The 18588-nt window shown below is 40.3% G+C and overlaps 1 protein-coding gene across 5 annotated transcripts in view; it reads left to right on the forward strand.

The window, feature by feature from the left end:
- Positions 1-18588, forward strand: part of ADCY2 (adenylate cyclase 2) — a 430631-nt gene that overhangs the window by 292620 nt on the left and 119423 nt on the right. For all 5 annotated transcript variants that reach the window (XM_054487685.2, XM_054487688.2, XM_054487686.2 and 2 more), the window contains exons 5-9: positions 610-758; positions 5720-5831; positions 8526-8653; positions 16647-16805; positions 17626-17758. In XM_054487685.2, coding sequence (XP_054343660.1) covers positions 610-758; positions 5720-5831; positions 8526-8653; positions 16647-16805; positions 17626-17758 — 681 coding nt within the window. The remainder of the gene's footprint in view (positions 1-609; positions 759-5719; positions 5832-8525; positions 8654-16646; positions 16806-17625; positions 17759-18588) is intronic.

An 18588-nucleotide genomic window follows, 5' to 3' on the forward strand; every position in this document is an offset into this window, starting at 1 on the left:
GTTATCATTTCCTTGTGTTCCACCTGTAGTTTCTTATGGATGACATTTTACAGAAGCTAACATTTCTGACTCCATTTTTATAATAGCTTAGAATTACTAAAGAGGATTAGGTGCTTATCATAGAGGAAATGAAATTTTTGAAAGCGTTTATCTTATTTAAGAAATGTGGAATAGGTGGAATATCAGCTGTCTTTCTTAAGTGCAATAAAGCTAGTATTTTAGCTCAGAAATGAACATGCAGGCGAAAATGAGTGTTTTCTATCTCAGACTGACCCGTGGTTTCTGAAATTTTAATATTGTTTCGGCTTTGCTACTTTAAAATCAAAATAGATTAAAAAATCTTTAGGGAAATAACTTTGCTTTCCTTTATTCTTCATACTGAAGAACACACACTTAGAATTCAATAAATAATAAATAATATCATGATACAGTCTGACCTTAGAAAATCTCTTTTTATTCCCAATATGTATTTCTAGAATCTATATTTTAGCTTCCAGGAAAGAATTCCCAAATTGGCCTTCCTACAAATCAGTGAGGATCTCCAATGTTATTTGGTCATCCCCCGAGGTGTCTGAGAGACATTTGTTCCTCCTTCCCCACCTTGTACAGGAGCGGCTTCTGCTCTCCCTGCTGCCGGCCCACATTGCCATGGAGATGAAAGCCGAGATCATCCAGAGGCTGCAGGGCCCCAAGGCGGGCCAGATGGAGAACACAAATAACTTCCACAACCTGTACGTGAAGCGGCATACCAACGTGAGGTATGACGCTATGCTTGCTCCTTGGCTGGTCTGGGAGTCTGTTTGCCTGACTGGAGACATTTTGCCTGGGATCTCACACCTCATATCACCATCTCTCCTTTGTGACAGTGGATCCTTTGCAGGGGAAATAATCACACAGATTCTGCCATCCCACTCACCTGTTCCTGCCTCTCGGGGCCTTCACATTAAGATGAGAAAATAGGATGCTGTTTGCTGTGTTGGATTGAGTTGTCCTTCACAGCCCTGGCTTCTGTAGCCAAGCATCCATCACAGAAAGGAGTGAGGGGGACAGCGGGGTCTTCATTCTGGAAACCCCGTGGTCAGATTGCAGTAAGATTGGAGGGAGAGTCTGTGGGATCTCCAGGCACAAGACTGAGTCCTCCAAATAGACTTTGCAGGAGCAGGGCCTCTGTGAAGACAACACATCCCAGGGAAGCTGGGTGTTCCTCTCTCTACCAGCATGATGAGTTTCTCAGGTCTGGAAGACCAGTGACCAAAGTCACAGAACACTGATGTGCACCTTAGTTAATTTACCATGAAAGTTACTGCTTTTCTGAGACTGGTATACTCATATCTACTTCTCAGGAGTCGTTCTGGGAATTACAGTGCCTAGAAAACTAACATGTTATCATCATGGGATTATAGTAGGGAAAGAGATTGATGTGGGGCTTCTGTCTCCCATGAGCTCTAGAGAGAAATTGTAAGGAGGCCTCACTTCAGGCTGGAGAGGATCGTCCCTCCCATTTCTCTCCTGCTTCTGTCTCCGAGCCACAGCAAAGTGAGGCCCACCCAGACCATCTCGACTTCTGTGCCCCTCCCATTCCCAGTACCACATCTTTCGGGGGTTTGTTCTTTCATCCACTCAGTATGTTAATACACTGCTTTGCATTCTAGCTGGGAGTATGTGTCCATTCTTGCACTGCTATAAAAAAGCTACCTGAGACTGGGTAATTTATAAAGAAAACAGGTTTAATTGACTCACAGTTCTGCAGGCCTTACAGGAAGCATGACTGGGGAGGCCTCAGGAAACTTACAATCACAGCAGAAGGTGAAGGGGAAGCAGGAACGTCTTACGTGTCCAGAGAAGGAGAAAGAGAGGGAAGGGGAAGGTGCCAAACACTTTTAAAGAACCAGACCTCGTGAGAACTCACTCACTATCATGAGAACAGCAAGGGGGAAATCTACCCCTCTGGCCCAATCACCTCCCAGGCCTCTCCTCCAACACTGGAGATTACAATTCGACATGAGATTTGGGTGGGGACACAAATCCAAACCATATCACTGAGTTATCGCCATAAGTAACCTGTGCATGTATCTGACCTCATCTGTTATGTTTTGATGGTCTTAGTTTAGTCATTAGAGTTTTTAGAAGAGTGAGGCTGCTTCAGGTCTATGTTTTTTGAAGCTTGTTAATAAGAAACAAATTTAACTGTTACTTAAAGACATTGCTAGGACAAATCTCATTTGACACCAGATTTTAGATTAGCTATATAATACCCAAGCATACACAGATGTCAGTGTGATATAGGACATATCAGGAAGGAGGTAACAGATATGTTATGAATGGCATTCATATGTGTATGAATGGCATTCATATGTGTATGAATGGCATCTAAGGAAGCACAACTGGATGGATACATGATAGTAAAAACTAAATACATTTAAAGAAAGTTCACACATGTTAAGGAGTAAAATTATTTAAAATACTGGCTTGCCTTCAGGTTTGTGAGCATTTTGCCTATACGATTATAGAAGAAACATTTAGTTATCTAAGTGTATTATGCTATTAATGGCTCTTTCTAGCCTTAAATGTCTGAAATTCAGCAATGCCCCTCCCATCTTGGGAAATATTTTTAAGTCACTTTTTGACCACTCAAGTGTACCTGACCCCTTGGCCTTGTCCTCCCACTTAAAGAATTTTCCCATCCCTTTGTCTCATGACATTGCATTCCCTTAGTTTTCTTCTGACAATCTGTTTTGTTCTTTTCTTTTCCCTAAATCAAGTCTCTCCTGTAAATGAGAATATGTTGGGGGTTCTCTGTTACCTCCTCTCGGTTTCTCTCCAGTCCTCTTCCAGGACTTTAATTCCCACCTAAATGATGCTCATACACAGGCCTCAACCATAGCTTTCCATACTCATGTACTTAACGTGCATCTAAGACACCACCATCAAGCATAGCACAACCAAAGTTGGACTACTTATCTTCCCCTACACACTTGTTTTGATTTGCACAAACCTAGATTTCTGAACTCTATTGCTCAGCCAGAAACAGGATCTTCATTTTCAATGCTTCCCTCTCCCAGACAACCCCCGCTACAACATCAAATTAGTGACAAATCTAGTTCATTCTTCTTCCTATCTCCCATGTCTGTCCACTTCTATTTCACCACCTTATAGACCTTCAGTGGGGCTTTCCAGGGTTCCAAGGATATAGTTGTAACTGAACTGCCTGCATCCAGGTTGCCACAGCAGGAGTGATGTTTCTAAAGTGGCAATATGGTCAGGTTCTACGAGGCGTTTTTCTTCCTCTATGGTCCTATAAGTACACGTGCTTTCTCTACCATAATCCTTTGCAGCTTTGTACCTTGCATCACAATTGCCTGCTTTTCTTTTTTCTTTTCTTTTCTTTTTTTTTTTTTTTTTTTTTTTGAGACGGAGTCTCACTCTGTCACCCAGGCTGCAGTGCAATGGTGCAATCTCGGCTCACTGCAACCTCCGCCTCCCAGGTTCAAGCAATTCTCCTGCCTCAGCCTTACAAGTAGCTGGGATTACAGGCACCTGCCACTGTGCCCAGTTAATTTTTTTTGTACTTTTTAGTAGAGTTGGGGTTTCGCCATGTTGGCCAGGCTGGTTTCGAACACCTGGCCTCAGGTGATCCACCCGCCTTGGCCTCCCAAAGTGCTGGGATTACAGGCATGAGCCACCACGCCCGGCCACCTGCTTACTTTTTAAATCCCTTTGCTGTAAAATAACCTCTGGACCAGCTTAAGCTATCTACAGGTAGCCTATCTCAGAGCTGCTTTGTTCACTGTAAGTTTGAGCACAAGAAGCACTGTGGATGACGTGAGCAAGAAGGAAGTGGAGTCAACTGCCCATCCACACATGCTACCTCCCTGATACTGCTTTGAATCAGGGACTCTTTCTCTGAGCGAGCATCGTTCATCCTTCCTCTTGCACAATGGCTCAGCACTTGTGATCCCTGCCACTATAAATCAGCATGGAAGAAATAAGGATGATTTCTACGGGATCATCTGAACAGAGTGGAGGGTAAAGCTGCCCTAGAAACCCTGATTTTCCTGTAACCATCAGAGGTCTCCCACAGGTCGTGTCCATCAGCAGAGGAGCAAGTATTTCCTCTAAGGTGCAGCCACACATCCTGGGCTTAGCAGAAGGAGCAGAGTATGGCCAACAGCAGAGTCCTGCCCTGCTCTGGCTGAGACCCTGCTGACTGGTGCCCCTTTTTATACATTTTTTATTGTTGTAAAATATGCATAGCATAACATTTACAATTGCAATCAATTTTAAGTACACAGTTCGGTTAGATCACAGACACTTACGTTGTTCTACAACCATCAGTATTATCCATCTCCAGAACTTTTTCTTCATCCCAAACTAAAGCTCCGAACCCATTAAACAATAACTCCACACCTCCCCCTCCCCCAAGTCCCAGGAAACTGCCATTTTAGTTTCTGTCCCTATGGTTTGACTATACTGTGTGCCTCATATATGTAGAATCATACAGTATTTGTTCTTTGTACCTGGCTTATTTTACTTAGTAGAATGTTTTCAGGAGTTTCGGCACATGTCAGAATTTCATTTCTTTTAAAGGCTGCCTGATATTCCATTGTATGGATAGACCACATTTTGTTTATTCATCCATCTGTCGATGGACATTCGGTTTGCTTCCATCTTTTGGCTGTTGTGAATACTACAGCTATGAACATTCGTGTACAAATATCCATTCAAGTTCCTGATTTCAGATCTTTGGATATATACCCAGAAGTGGCACTGCTGAATCATATGGTATTTTGTTCAATTTTTTTGAGGACCGAACATATTGTTTTTCAGAGTGGCTGCATCATTTTACCTTCCCACCAGCAACGCATGTGTACTCCTCCAGGTTCTCATCCACAACCATTATTTGTATGTTTTGTAAGAGCCATCCTAATGGCTGGGAAATAGTAGTTGTTTTTGTTCCATGGGACATCTTAAGGCATACATATTCACTTTGTGAATCTCAAACCACCTGCAGAAATTTAGGCTTCTTTATAAGACCTTGATACAAATCAGAAACATGTTATTGTGTAGGAAAAGTTGCAGTGCGCACACAGGTGCTGTGTTTTCCTATTTTAAACACATAAAAAGCTCTGAGGAATCTCACACTCGCCTTCCCTAGTGTGTACATCCCGTGAAGGGAGCTGCTCTGTCATTTCCTAAGAGTGACCTTCCCGGCCTCCTCACTGTCCAATCTGCCCCTACTCTTCTCTCTCATAACACTGTCTCGTTTTCCTTTGTAACCCTTTTTATGATTTGTGATTGGACATTTGTTGATGTTCACATTTGTTCAATACATCCTCCCAGCTAAATTCTGAACGTCAGGAAGATATTCCATGTCTGCGTCATCCTGGCAGATAGGAAGGACTCCAGAATCATTTAAGTAATCTTTTATAAAAAGAGGATTATTTTTCCAGTTTCTTCTTTGACTCAATACAAACAGAATTTTTAAAAATTATTTTGCTGCTTCACTCCCCATCTTAATTACAAAAGTTTAACCTCAAAAAATGCTTAACAAGTTCAAAAAAATGTTTATATATTCTTAATCTGAGAAAATGACATCTTACTCATGAAAATATAAAGTGTAAGCAAAATTACATGATTTTAGTGGAAAAATTATTATTGCTTTCTTAAAAAAATGTATAAACTGGAAAACTCTGTCTCCTCACCTCCTTTCTTCCCACAGCATCTTATACGCTGACATCGTTGGCTTTACCCGGCTGGCAAGTGACTGCTCCCCGGGAGAACTAGTCCACATGCTGAATGAGCTCTTCGGAAAGTTTGATCAAATTGCAAAGGTGAGTATTATGGATCCTCTTCCTCTCTGAAGATTTCTAAACTCTTGGTTTCGTTTTTCTTCATCCACCTATCAATAGTTTACTTTTTCATAAAAGCATCCTTTAGGAATGTTGTTTGTAAAAGTTGTTGGATTTCTTTGCTATTGATCTTTCATAAGCCTCAAACCTGTCTCAGGGATGAAAAAACGCCATGGCATATCATTATCACGTTTTTGTCTATTTTAAATCTTCCCCCTATGTATAATTCAGCACACATATAATAAATACATTCCAGGCAGTGAGATTCCATTTGCAAATCCCTCTACATGGTATTATTTTAAGGTGCTCTTTTAGGCATTTCCATGTCAAAGATCTGGTAGAATCATTTCCACTCCTCTAGTTGCCAACATCCTCTATTCCTATTGTTAAGCAGGACCCTGGAAGAGCTCCTGAAATAGAATGCATATCTTCCATGCAAAGCCTTCACTTACTCTTGTCTCATTTTAATCCTTTGATTCTTGTGCCACTTAAACAGAAATGGAAGTTTAGCATCTTCCATTCATATGCTCTTCATGGGAAATTTCACAGACAGGAAATGACATGAAACTGTCTGAAACCACACTAGACCCTGTTATTTATTAGAACTGCCACAGTTGCTGGTGGCAATATCAATGACAAAAAGTTTCTTCCTGCAAGCCCTGTACTTCTCATTAAATGTTTCTGGTCAATTCTCTCTTTGAATTGTTCCCAAGAACCACAACAAAAATGCTTCATTATGCCTACTAATATCAGTTATTTAGCTATGGAAGAATAGATCCTAAATTTAGTTCACTGTGTGATTTAGATCACTTTTAAACAAGACAGAACATTCCAGCGGAGTCTCTTCGGAAGAAATCTGGCTTGCAGATGTTAGCGTGATCATTCTTGGGCCAAACTCCCCAAGGTTTTTGCCTTCTGTAGTTCCACTGACCATGACAGCTCTCGCTGGAGATTACAAAAAATCAGTAAAAGCACAGCTCTGCTTCCTTCCTTTACCAAGCCAGAGGAAGGGGGTGAGTTTTGTGGGTGTTCATTTATAAGAAAAGAAAGGTTTGAAACTTAAATGATGCCTTAAAAGTTTGAATTAATAAAAGGTCATTTTTGTTGGACTACCTATTCATGTTAGGAAGAAACGTTTCAGTCTTGGCTGGGAACAGCATAACTCCAGTGTTCAGATGACATTCTCTTCTCTACAAGCCTGTCTCGGTGAACAAATTTCCCCTTCTTAGAGGATAAGGGCCCACCCAATTCCAGTTCTACCTCGTCTTAACTAATTAAATCTGCAACAGCCCTATTGCCAAATAGGTTCACGTTCACAGGTATCAGGACTGACTTTAACGTGAATTTGGAAGGACACAATTCATTACCCATAACAGAAGTACTCAAGATGACTTCCTCTAATCACTGGAACAAAGGAGTATACACCCTTGGCTGACTATCAGCCATTGGTTTATCCATCATTGGTCAGAGGGACAGTGTGCCTTCGACATGAGTTCATGGCTCACAGTTCAATAACGGGGGGTTATTGTCGGCAAACAGATACCCCAGTGCACTGAGTACTATGTAAAGCACATAACCTTACACTAAGGAACTCAAAACCATTGCCATTCGCTGTTAACTGTCATGTTTTCTAGTCTCAGAATATCTGTTTAGGAAGAATGGGAGGGAAGCTTGATTAATATGTAATGGTTTGCCTTTTTCTTATTTATGATATTGTCATCAAGAATTACTAAGCACATCATCTGTAGTACTATAGATACATATGAAAGTACATCCTGGCTTATGCACTATCAGACAGGGAAAAAATATGCAAAATATTCAGCAAATCTAACACATGCTTGAGAAGATGTGTTCACTTGATTATTTCAAATTTGTTCAGTTTATACATAAGCCTATGTTCATGTTAGAGAAAAAAATGCCTGCATTTGGTACATCTTTTTTTGCTTTTCTTTTTCTTTTATTTTACTGAAGAGTCTGTAAGCTGCATCAAAGGGTTAGAAACAAATATAGGATCAACATGTATGAATGCAGTTAATCTAAATATTAAAATATAAATACAAAATTTAGCCCAGAAAATAATGAGGTAGTCAAATTTTACATTAAAACCATCGAGCCTAAGATGAGAATTAAGTTTTAAATTACTTGGCAGTATTGAATGGCAGCTCATTAGGTGTGATGATGTCTATCAGAAGCAACATATCTGCAGGTAAGAATCTGCTTTGGATTTAAAATAAATAAAAGAAACCATAAGCACAGTAGGGAAGGACTTGAGATTTCTAATTCATACTGAGTGCTGGTCATCATTTTCTACTCTGAAAGACTCAGCTGGGCATAGAATGTTTTATTTCACCCTTAATGTTTGGAGCTGCTCAGACTAAAGAGATTGGCCCCGTCACCATCATTCTCTGCTTCTATGAAGTGTAAATCATTCCAGAACATTCTCCCTTCTTTCTCATTTTTCCCTTTTTCTTTCTTTATTCCTCTTTGGAAATCGGCATGTAGGGGAGGGCAGCTCATTCTGGTTGAGTAATGAAGGGAAGCCCAACTGGTTCTCATTGCTCTCTCCAGACGCCCCTGAAATGGTGTAAGCAAAGCTGGTGCTTGATGATATTACATGAATCTAGATCATTTTGCAAGTGCTTAATGCAACTGAAATTCTGTAATTTATTCTTCCAGGAGAATGAATGCATGAGAATTAAAATTTTAGGAGACTGCTACTACTGTGTATCTGGACTCCCTATATCTCTCCCTAACCATGCCAAGAACTGTGTGAAAATGGGGCTGGACATGTGTGAAGCCATAAAGTAAGTGGACTGCTTAGTAAGCATTTTGTTATATGCTTTAAGTTCTGGGGTACATGTGCACAACGTGCAGATTTGTTACATAGGTATACATGTGCTGTGCTGGTTTCCTGAGCCCATCAACTCATCATTAACATTAGGTATTTCTACTAATGCTATCCCTCCCCCCACCCCCTCCCCGACAGGCCCTGGTATGTGATGTTCCCCTCCCTGTGTCCATGTGTTCTCATTGTTCAACTCCCACTTATGAGTGAGAACATGCGGTATTTGGTTTTCTGTTCCTCTGTTAGTTTGTTGAGAATGATGGTTTCCAGTTTCATCCATGTCCCTGCCAAGGACATGAACTCATCGTTTTTTATGGCTGCATAGTATTCCATGGTGTATATGTACCACATTTTCTTCACCCAGTCTACCATTGATGGACATTTGGATTGGTTCCAAGACTTTGCTATTGTGAACAGTGCTGCAATAAACATATGTGTGCATGTGTCTTTATAGTAGAATGATTTATAATCCTTTGGGTATATACCCAGTAATGGGATTGCTGGGTCAAATGGTATTTCTAGTTCTAGATCCTTGAGGAATCACCACACTGTCTTTCACAACAGTTGAACTAATTTACACTCCCACCAACAGTGTAAAAGTGTTCCTATTTCTCCACATCCTCTCCAGCATCTGTTGTTTCCTGAGTCAGGAAACAACAGTAAGCATTTTTTTAACTGTCTAACAATTTGGGGTTGTAAATCTCACCTGTGACTATTTCTGTTGTTCTGCCTACTGGCATTAAATACATTATTGTGCATTTAAATATAATTGTGCAGAAACCCATTTATTGGGATGTGAGTAACGCAATGGAAAGTAAGACTTCATTAAGTGTTTAGTATTATTTTTGTTTGTTTGTTTGCTTTTGAGATAAGGTCATGGTCTGTCACCCAGGCTGGAGTGCAGTGACAAGATCACAGCTCACTACAGCCTCTACCTCCTGAGCCCAAAGCAATCCGCCCACCTCAGCTTCTCAAGTAGCTGGGACCACAGGCAAGCACCACCACATCCAGCTAATTTTTGTATTTTTTGTAGAGACGGGGTGTCTCTGTGTTGCCTAGGCTGGTCTTGAACTCCTAGGCTCAAGCGATCTGCTTGCCTTGGCCTCCCAAATTGTTGACATGACAGGTATGCACTGCCTGACCCAGCCTAGTATTGTTACTATGAGCCTTAGATTACAGTGAAACTGAGTTGGAAATCTATAGGGAAGGACAGTTTTGTTTGTTTCAAAGGTGATTTTTAAAAGAAATTTTGAACGTCTTCTTTGATCTTAAGGTGAGAGTGTGCACATTATCATCTTTCCAATTTCTGACAAATTCTGTGGCTTCACACACATTGTAAGGGAAGAGGTAGTTTTTACAAACAGACTGCAGTTAATGTAAAAACCAATACAAAAATATTTTCATTGAGTCAAAAATGCTCCGCTCTGTGAATTTAATTTTAATTTGTATTTGTAACGTATGTTTTCTGCATTGTATCTGTAATTTTTTTCACTGTGATTCCAGAGAAGATTTGCTTACCTAGAATAATGATATCATTACCATTGACTGCTACAAGGTAAAAATATAAGGTAAAAGGGTAATTTTTATTACCAGCATCACAATTATAGTAGCAATACCTTCTTTAGTAATGCCCTTTGTAGAAGCCACAATATTCTTATAAATAATAAAGCCTTTTGTTTGCTGACTGCATGATTGCAATATTGTACTTCATTGGGTTTTTGATTGTCCATTTTGGTCAAATTATTTGACCTTATCCTCAACTTTTTTTTTTTTTTTAATCTGAACAGGGTTGGAATTGTGAGCTTGATGTTCTCATTCCTTGTCTCAGGATTAAAGTAGAAAGGGCTTTATGTGAGAATACATCAAATCCTGTTGTCACTGTGTTGGTCATGTGCTGAAGCGACTAAAATATTAACAGGTGACTTCCCCAGCATGGTCCTGGGAAGATTAATGCCCCCACTCCCCACCCCCTCACACCCACCGCGCGCACACACACACACACACACACACACACACACACAGCCTCAGCCAATGAGATGGAGAGACCCGCATGTTCCATATTCACTAGCTCCGTAGCAAACTCCTGCATGCTTCTGTCGGACAGATCAGAAATGGGAGGGAAATGAAGTCGATGAGGGAGTTGAGATGGAAAGAGTGGTTAGTGTGAACTCAGTTTCCTATACAAAATGCATAGTGTGAGACATAGCCATAATTGCTTCTTCCCATAAGTAAATCATATGTACTCTCTGATATATGAAAAATAGTTTTTAGCTTTTTTTCAAAAGTAACTACTTTTAATTCTATGGATCTAGATGTAAGTGAATCTAATCAGTGGAACTATTGGATTGAAAAAAATATTTTTTTTTTTTCAAATTTGTAACCTGCCGCTGGTGACAACCTCAATGTTGGTTTCAAACATAAGGTGAAATGAATACTATTGGAGGGAGGTATTTGTTTTATTTCCTTTTCAATTAGTTGCGGAAAAGAGTCTTACGAAGGGCAAAATTATGTGCATCAATAACACATTGGATTAAAGAATCCACCCATTTACTAAAGCCTTGTTTCTGCTTTTGAATGAACTGTTTCCAGTTCCATAATGTTTGAGTTATTCCAATGTCTTGAAGATGTTTTAGGAGAAAGAATCCTTACATTACATGCACTGGCATGTCACCAGTTCATTAGAAATACTATTACATTTTTTACTGTGATAAAATATGTATACCATAAATCTTACCCTTTGAATCATTTTTATGTGTATATAAAAATGTACAATGATACATAAAAATATACAGTTATGTGCAGTGATGTTGAGTAAATTCAAAATGTTGTGTAACCATCACCACTGTCAACTTCCAGAACCTTTTTATCACCCCAGACAGAAACTCTGTACCCATTAAGCAGTAACTCCCCATTACCCCTTCTCCCACTCCTGGCCATCTCTATTCTACTTTCTGTCTCTATGATTTTTACTATTCTGGATATTTCATGTAAATGGAATCATATAATATCTTTCCTTTTGTGTTTGGCTTCTGTCACTCAGCCTAGTGTTGTCAAGGTTCATTTTTGTGGTGGCATGTGTCAGCACCTTTTGATGCTTTTGATGACAGCATAATATTCCCCTGTGGGTATATACCACATTTTATTTATTTTTGATCATTGATGCATCAGTAATATCTTATGTGTGCAGAATCTCAGTAATGTCAACAGGTTTGAGGGACCTCTCCCAATTCTTGCTGATCCCTCAACTCAATCCTCAAGTCAGGCAATGGCTTTGCGTCCCTGTTACCTGCCACTTCCAGTACAAGGGATTCCACATTCTTCCTCTGTTTGTTTCATGTATAGTAGACAAGGTGATCAATAAAATGGTTATTATGGTCTGAGCATGGTGGCTCATGCCTGTAATCCCAGTGCTTTGGGAGGCCGAGGTGGACCAATCACCTGGGGTCAGGAGCTTGAGACCAGCCTGTCCAGCATAGTGAAACCCTGTTTCTTTTTTTTTATTATACTTTAAGTTCTAGGGTACATGTGCACAACATGCAGGTTTGTTACATATGTATACATGTGCCATGTTGGTGTGCTGCACCCATTAACTTGTCATTTACATTAGGTATATCTCCTAATGCTATCCCTCCCCTCTCCCTCCACCCCACGACAGGCCTCAGTGTGTGATGTTCCCCTTCCTGTGTCCAAGTGATCTCATTGTTCAATTCCCACCTATGAGTGAGAACATGCAGTGTTTGTTTTTTTGTCCTTGCGAAAGTTTGCTGAGAATGATGGTTTCCAGCTTCATCCATGTCCCTACAAAGGACATGAACTCATCCTTTTTTATGGCTGCATAGTATTCCATGGTGTATATGTGCCACATTTTCTTAATCCAGTCTACATTGATGGACATTTGGGTTGGTTCCAAGTCTTTGCTATTGTGAATAGTGCCGCAATAAACATATGTGTACATGTGTCTTTATAGCAGCATGATTTATAATCCTTTGGGTATATACCCAGTAATGGGATGGCTGGGTCAAATGATATTTCTAGTTCTAGATCCTTGAAGAATTGCCACACTGTCTTCCACAATGGTTGAACTAGTTTACAGTCCCACCAACAGTGTAAAAGTGTTCCTATTTCTCCACATCCTCTCCAGCACCTGTTGTTTCCTGACTTTTTAATGATGGCCATTCTAACTGGTGTGAGATTGTATCTCACTGTGGTTTTGATTTGCATTTCTCTGATGGCCAGTGATGATGAGCATTTTTTCATGTGTCTGTTGGCTGCATAAATGTCTTCTTTGGGAAGTGTCTGTTCATATCCTTCATCTGCTTTTTGATGGGGTTGTTTGATTTTTTTCTTGTAAATTTGTTTGAGTTCTTTGTAGATTCTAGATATTAGCCCTTTGTCAGATGAGTAGATTGCAAAATTTTTCTCCCATTCTGTAGGTTGCCTGTTCACTCTGATGGTAGTTTCTTTTGCTGTGCAGAAGCTCTTTAGTTTAATTAGGTCCCATTTGTCAATTTTGGCTTTTGTTGCCATTGCTTTTCATGTTTTAGACATGAAGTCCTTGCCCAGGCCTATGTCCTGAATAGTATTGCCTAGGTTTTCTTTTAGGGTTTTCATGGTTTTAGGTCTAACATTTAAGTCTTTAATCCATCTTGCATTAATTTTTGTATAAGGTGTAAGGAAGGGATCCAGTTTCAGCTTTCTACATATATCTAGCCAGTTTTCCCAGCACCATTTATGAAATAGGGAATCCTTTCCCCATTTCTTGTTTTTGTCAGGTTTGTCAAAGATCAGATGGTTGTAGGTGTGTGGTATTATTTCTGAGGGTTCTGTTCTGCTCCATTGGTCTATATCTCTGTTTTGGTACCAGTACCATGCTGTTTTGGTTACTGTAGCCTTGTAGTATAGTTTGAAGTCAGGTAGTGTGATGCCTCCAGCTTTGTTCTTTTGGCTTAGGATTGACTTGGCGATGCGGGCTCTTTTTTGGTTCCATATGAACTTGAAAGTAGTTTTTTCCAATTCTGTGAAGAAAGTCATTGGTAGCTTGATGGGGATGGCACTGAACCTATAAATTACCTTGGGCAGTATGGCCATTTTCCCTGTTTCTACAAAAATACAAAAATTAGCCAGGTGTGGTGGTGCATGCCTGTAATTTTAGCTACTCAGGAGGCTGAGGCAGGAGAATCACTTGAACCCAGGAGATGGAGGTTGCAGTAAGACAAGATCACACCACTGCACTTCAGCCTGGGCAACAGAGCAAGATTCTGTCCAAAAAAAAAAAGTTTATTTTGTTATACCCCCACCCGCATGAAAGGGCAGCAACAGAGAGAACATCTCAGCACGTTCCAGGAATTGTTTGTTCACTTTCATCCTCTCTCCCGTGCAAGGATGCACATTTCCATTCCTGTTCATTGAGCCATGAGGTGGGATGGGTACCAGACAGGAATTTTCATTTTTTAAGCCGGTGAGGGGAACATGCACACCTGGCACTTGGGTTTTTGCCAGATGGTCTCAGTGTCATAGGAACCAGCAGCATGAGTCCCAGACAGCTGCCTGCTCTTCCCTCTGTGTTCACACCTCCACACTTAGCAGCACCTCATTCCCTGCTAGCCCAGGCACCACTGCAGAGGCACTTCAGCTGCAGTTTTGGAACATTTCCAATGCTTAGAAACATTTCTTTTTTCTGCCATGAACATGTAAATTATTTTTAATCAAGTAATATTCAGGACCTTGATTTTATAAGGGATTAAGCCTTCTCTTAAACTGTACTGCTTACCTACTACTGTTGCAAGCTTTAAGCAATGACTTCAGCGTTTTTCTACAGATCATATAAATTGCATATACATGCAACAAAACATGTGGCTAGTTGGATGGGCGCGGTGGCTCAGACCTGTAATCCCAGCACTTTGGGAGGCCGAGGCAGGTGGATCACGAGGTCAGGAGATCGAGACCATCCTGGCTGACACATTGAAACCCCATCTCTACTAAAAAACAAAAAATTAGCCCCGCAGTTTGGCGTGCGCCTGTAGTCCCAGCTACTCGGGAGGCTGAGGCAGGAGAATGGCATGAACCCGGGAGGCGGAACTTGTGGTGAGCCGAGATTGCGCCACTGCAAAAAAAAACAACATGTGGCTAGTTGATTCATTTGAACCCACGGTCAACTCATTTTTAAAAGAAGACAACATGGAGACGGTTTTAATGTTTTCACCAGTCAGCTCGTTAAGGAGTTCAGCTCTGTCAAATGGACAATCTGAGACTCCTTTTTTCTGCTTCCTTGGCTCTCTGCTGGCCTATTTTGGTAAACAGAAACGTCACGTGGTTGGAAATGTCCTCTCAACAACATAAAATGTTAGGAACAATTATGGGTTCTCTAACGAATTTTTCAGAATCATCATTGCTCAAAGACAGAAGCACAGTACATTTTTCAAAAATGACCTTGGTCCATTAGTAAACTTGTATGAAGTTGTGCTGTTGCATTGGGCCTTGAACCCTTTGAGAGGTAAACAATCCACTTGGAGGAGATTGTGTCCACCCAGGCTGAATTTCTGCTGAGGGCCAAGATGGAGACAGACAGGGAGTGCTAATTGCCCTCAAGGCAGTTAGAGGACAGAGGCAGCAAGGCTGCCTAGACCAGCCTAGAGAGGAGAGCACAGAACGCCTTTCTGAATGGGGCTGTGTCTGAGCCCGGAAGAACAATGCCAGCTGGCCACATGACACCAAAGAGAGGCTTGGGGGCATGGGGAGCAGGAAGAGGAGTCATTATAAGCAAAGTCTGGAGGAAGGGACGCCCCAGTGCTCGCACAGCCACAGCCTGCAGATACAGGGCAGAGGGGTGGGGGTGGGTCTCCTTGTCCTGCTGATGCTCTGGCTCGTTTTGTGGGGCGGGAAGGAAAGGTTTGGATGACTTGCATAGAGCCAAATGGGTAGATGGCTTTTTTGCAAAAACAAGAAAGGAAGACAGTGAGGGAAAAAAAGGAAAGGAAACGGGAAGGAAAATATCTTTCTATATTCTTTTTTCAGAGTGCGATTTATTTTTATATCGTGGGTCCATTTCGTTTGATCATTTTTAGCATGCTAAAATGGTATCATTATATCATTTAAGCATGACATACATGCCTATGCCATTTTGAGATGTTAATGATTCGTTTCACTACGATTCACAAGTAGTGGTGTCTTTCTTTGATTGTGCTGCAGTCGGCATCATTGCTTCCCTCCACATTGCCTCTTGGGGTAATTCTTCAGATGTAACTAGAAACATCTTCCTGTATACTTTTTTTGCAATACTACTTTAATGTATTCAGCCAGCAAGAACAAATAAGCATTGCCAAGCATTTCCATTTTTTCTTCATTGAAGTTCATCATTTTTCTCTGTTAATGAGTTGGTGATAAGGTCCTAAAAAGTATTTTTTCTCTTTTCGTTAAAGAATGTGCACAACTGGAAAGGCTTAATGTCGTGATTATTTTGCTAAAAATTCTTATGTAGGCTAAAATCATTATTAAGCTCACAAATGAGCTATATTGTTCTCTTGTTAGCAGAAGATATTCATTGGAGAGGTACATTGTGCTAAGCACTAAAATTGCAAACCCTGTTTAAGACTGTTTCTGACATTACAAGGCAATGTCACGTGATTCTAGTATGAAAATGCAGACATGTGCCAGCACATGGTAGTTGCTTGATACATATTCATTGCAGAAGTAAAAGTTATAGCCAAAATGTTTTGTCATCACTATAGTCTGGCCTGATCTGGCTTTAATAGCAAGAACATTGGTCTAGTCTGGAGTGACTGGAAGGAAAAACCGTTCTTAGCTCAGAGGAGTGATCTCCTCCCATAGGAAGGTTTATGGTCATTTCCGACAGTTTGAAAAATTCTGAATAATAAAATACTGCGAAAATTGGCCAAGAGTTAAAGGAAACAGTGGATGTTACTTGATCATAATCTTACTTCCCTTTTCTTTAGGAAAGTGAGGGATGCTACTGGAGTTGATATCAACATGCGTGTGGGCGTGCATTCTGGGAATGTCCTGTGTGGCGTGATTGGTCTGCAGAAGTGGCAGTATGATGTGTGGTCACATGATGTGACCTTGGCCAACCACATGGAAGCTGGAGGGGTCCCTGGGTAAGGCCAAGCATTGGATTTCTTTCTTCAGGCAGGCAGCACTATTAGGAATGACAGATTATCAGCCTAATGACGGAGTGCTCAGTTTTTGATCACTTCTGTTGCTTCTGTTGGTATCATGTTACTCATGCCCAATGGTCTCTTATGTTAAGCAGATAAAGATGAGTTCTCAAGTCCCTACACCATGACCCCTATTGTCCATAGTTCAAAGACTGTGAATATCAGACAGTAAATTACAAACTTTTACTTATTTGCAAATGTATGAATAGAGATCTGATTTAAAGACGTTTTACAAAACAGTACAGATATGGCATCTGTCTAGAACTGTTGACCTCTAAAACCATTATATTAAAATAAGTGACTACAGCATTCTTCTCTGGGGAGAATAACATATTTCAGTCAAGAGAATCTTTATCAAGGGCTATAGTTTAGAGAAGCAAGAGAGCAAGCACTGAGAAAGAAAATCTACATTATTATACAGATTAGCATACTTCCTAAAATGCCCATGACATACATTTCAAAGATATTCTCACAAAAATTCAAGATAATCAGTTGTATTTGCTGTAATTCACCACACCCACCGTGCAGGTTTCTGTGAGTGCAGAGAAGCTCCAAAACTAGTAGTGCACGACCTCTAAGAGCGTCTTTCCAAAGCAGTGGTCAATAGAATATAAACTTTAATTGCGGTCAGTGCTCCTAAGAACATGTAGGTTTTCCTTCATTTGGTGGATAAATTATTTCAGAAATCATGAGCAAATAGAAACCTTTCTTCACACTTATCCTTTTATGTCTTGACTGTGATTTTAAAATGCAATTTCAGACGTGTTCACATTTCTTCCGTCACCCTGGAGCACTTGAATGGCGCTTATAAAGTGGAGGAGGGAGATGGTGACATTAGGGACCCATATTTAAAACAGCACCTGGTGAAAACCTACTTTGTAATCAACCCCAAGGTCAGTATCATTTTAAGAGTCTACGATGAAAAGGGAGGAGGAGCAAATTATTGATATTCATAAGTGTTTTTAGTCAATATCCAATATAATTCTTTGCTACTCTTTGTCCCCAAAATATTTTAAATGCATATGGTGGTTTAATTACGGAAGATGTTTTGTAATTATGAATTCAAATACTTATTAAATGAGCAGTTGAAATGCATTGCTTGTCTGCAGGATGAGGGTGTTGATGCAGGTTGCTAGTTCAGGCCGTCATGTGTGTTAGTTGGTGTATTCCTTGGTGGATGCTGCATCTGAAAGCCTCTCAGTGGGCACAGCTGTTGACACCTGTCAGTTGGGAAATTAAATAAAGAGAAAATGATTGACTTAGGACTTTAGAAGATAAAAATCCAATTAAGTAAAATAGGATGAACATATACAAAAAAAAGAAAAGAAATATTTGAAAGATTAACACATAAATATTACATCAACATGCTTGCGAGATTGTCTGTATGCATAAGCATATTTACCTTCCGTAACATAAGAATATCTATTGCCTGGAAGATGATCCACCCCATACAAACAGTGAGAAAAACTATCTCTTATTTCATTCACACCACATTTAGGCCAGATCAAGGGGCTTAGAGTTCTCATTTCCTTTAACCCTTCTCAAATTCCTGCCAAATGGGTATTATCACTATTTACAGATTAAGAATCTGAAGCTTTCAGGGGTTATGTAATTCTTCCCAAATTACACAGCTGGTAAATGGTGCAAATATCAGCAAGAAAGACCTCTGAACCATGAAAACCAATATCATAAAATCAACAAGATCAACTTTATGGACATTTAC

The sequence above is a fragment of the Pongo pygmaeus genome, chromosome 4 (genome assembly GCF_028885625.2).
Source record: "Pongo pygmaeus isolate AG05252 chromosome 4, NHGRI_mPonPyg2-v2.0_pri, whole genome shotgun sequence".
NCBI lineage: Eukaryota > Metazoa > Chordata > Mammalia > Primates > Hominidae > Pongo > Pongo pygmaeus.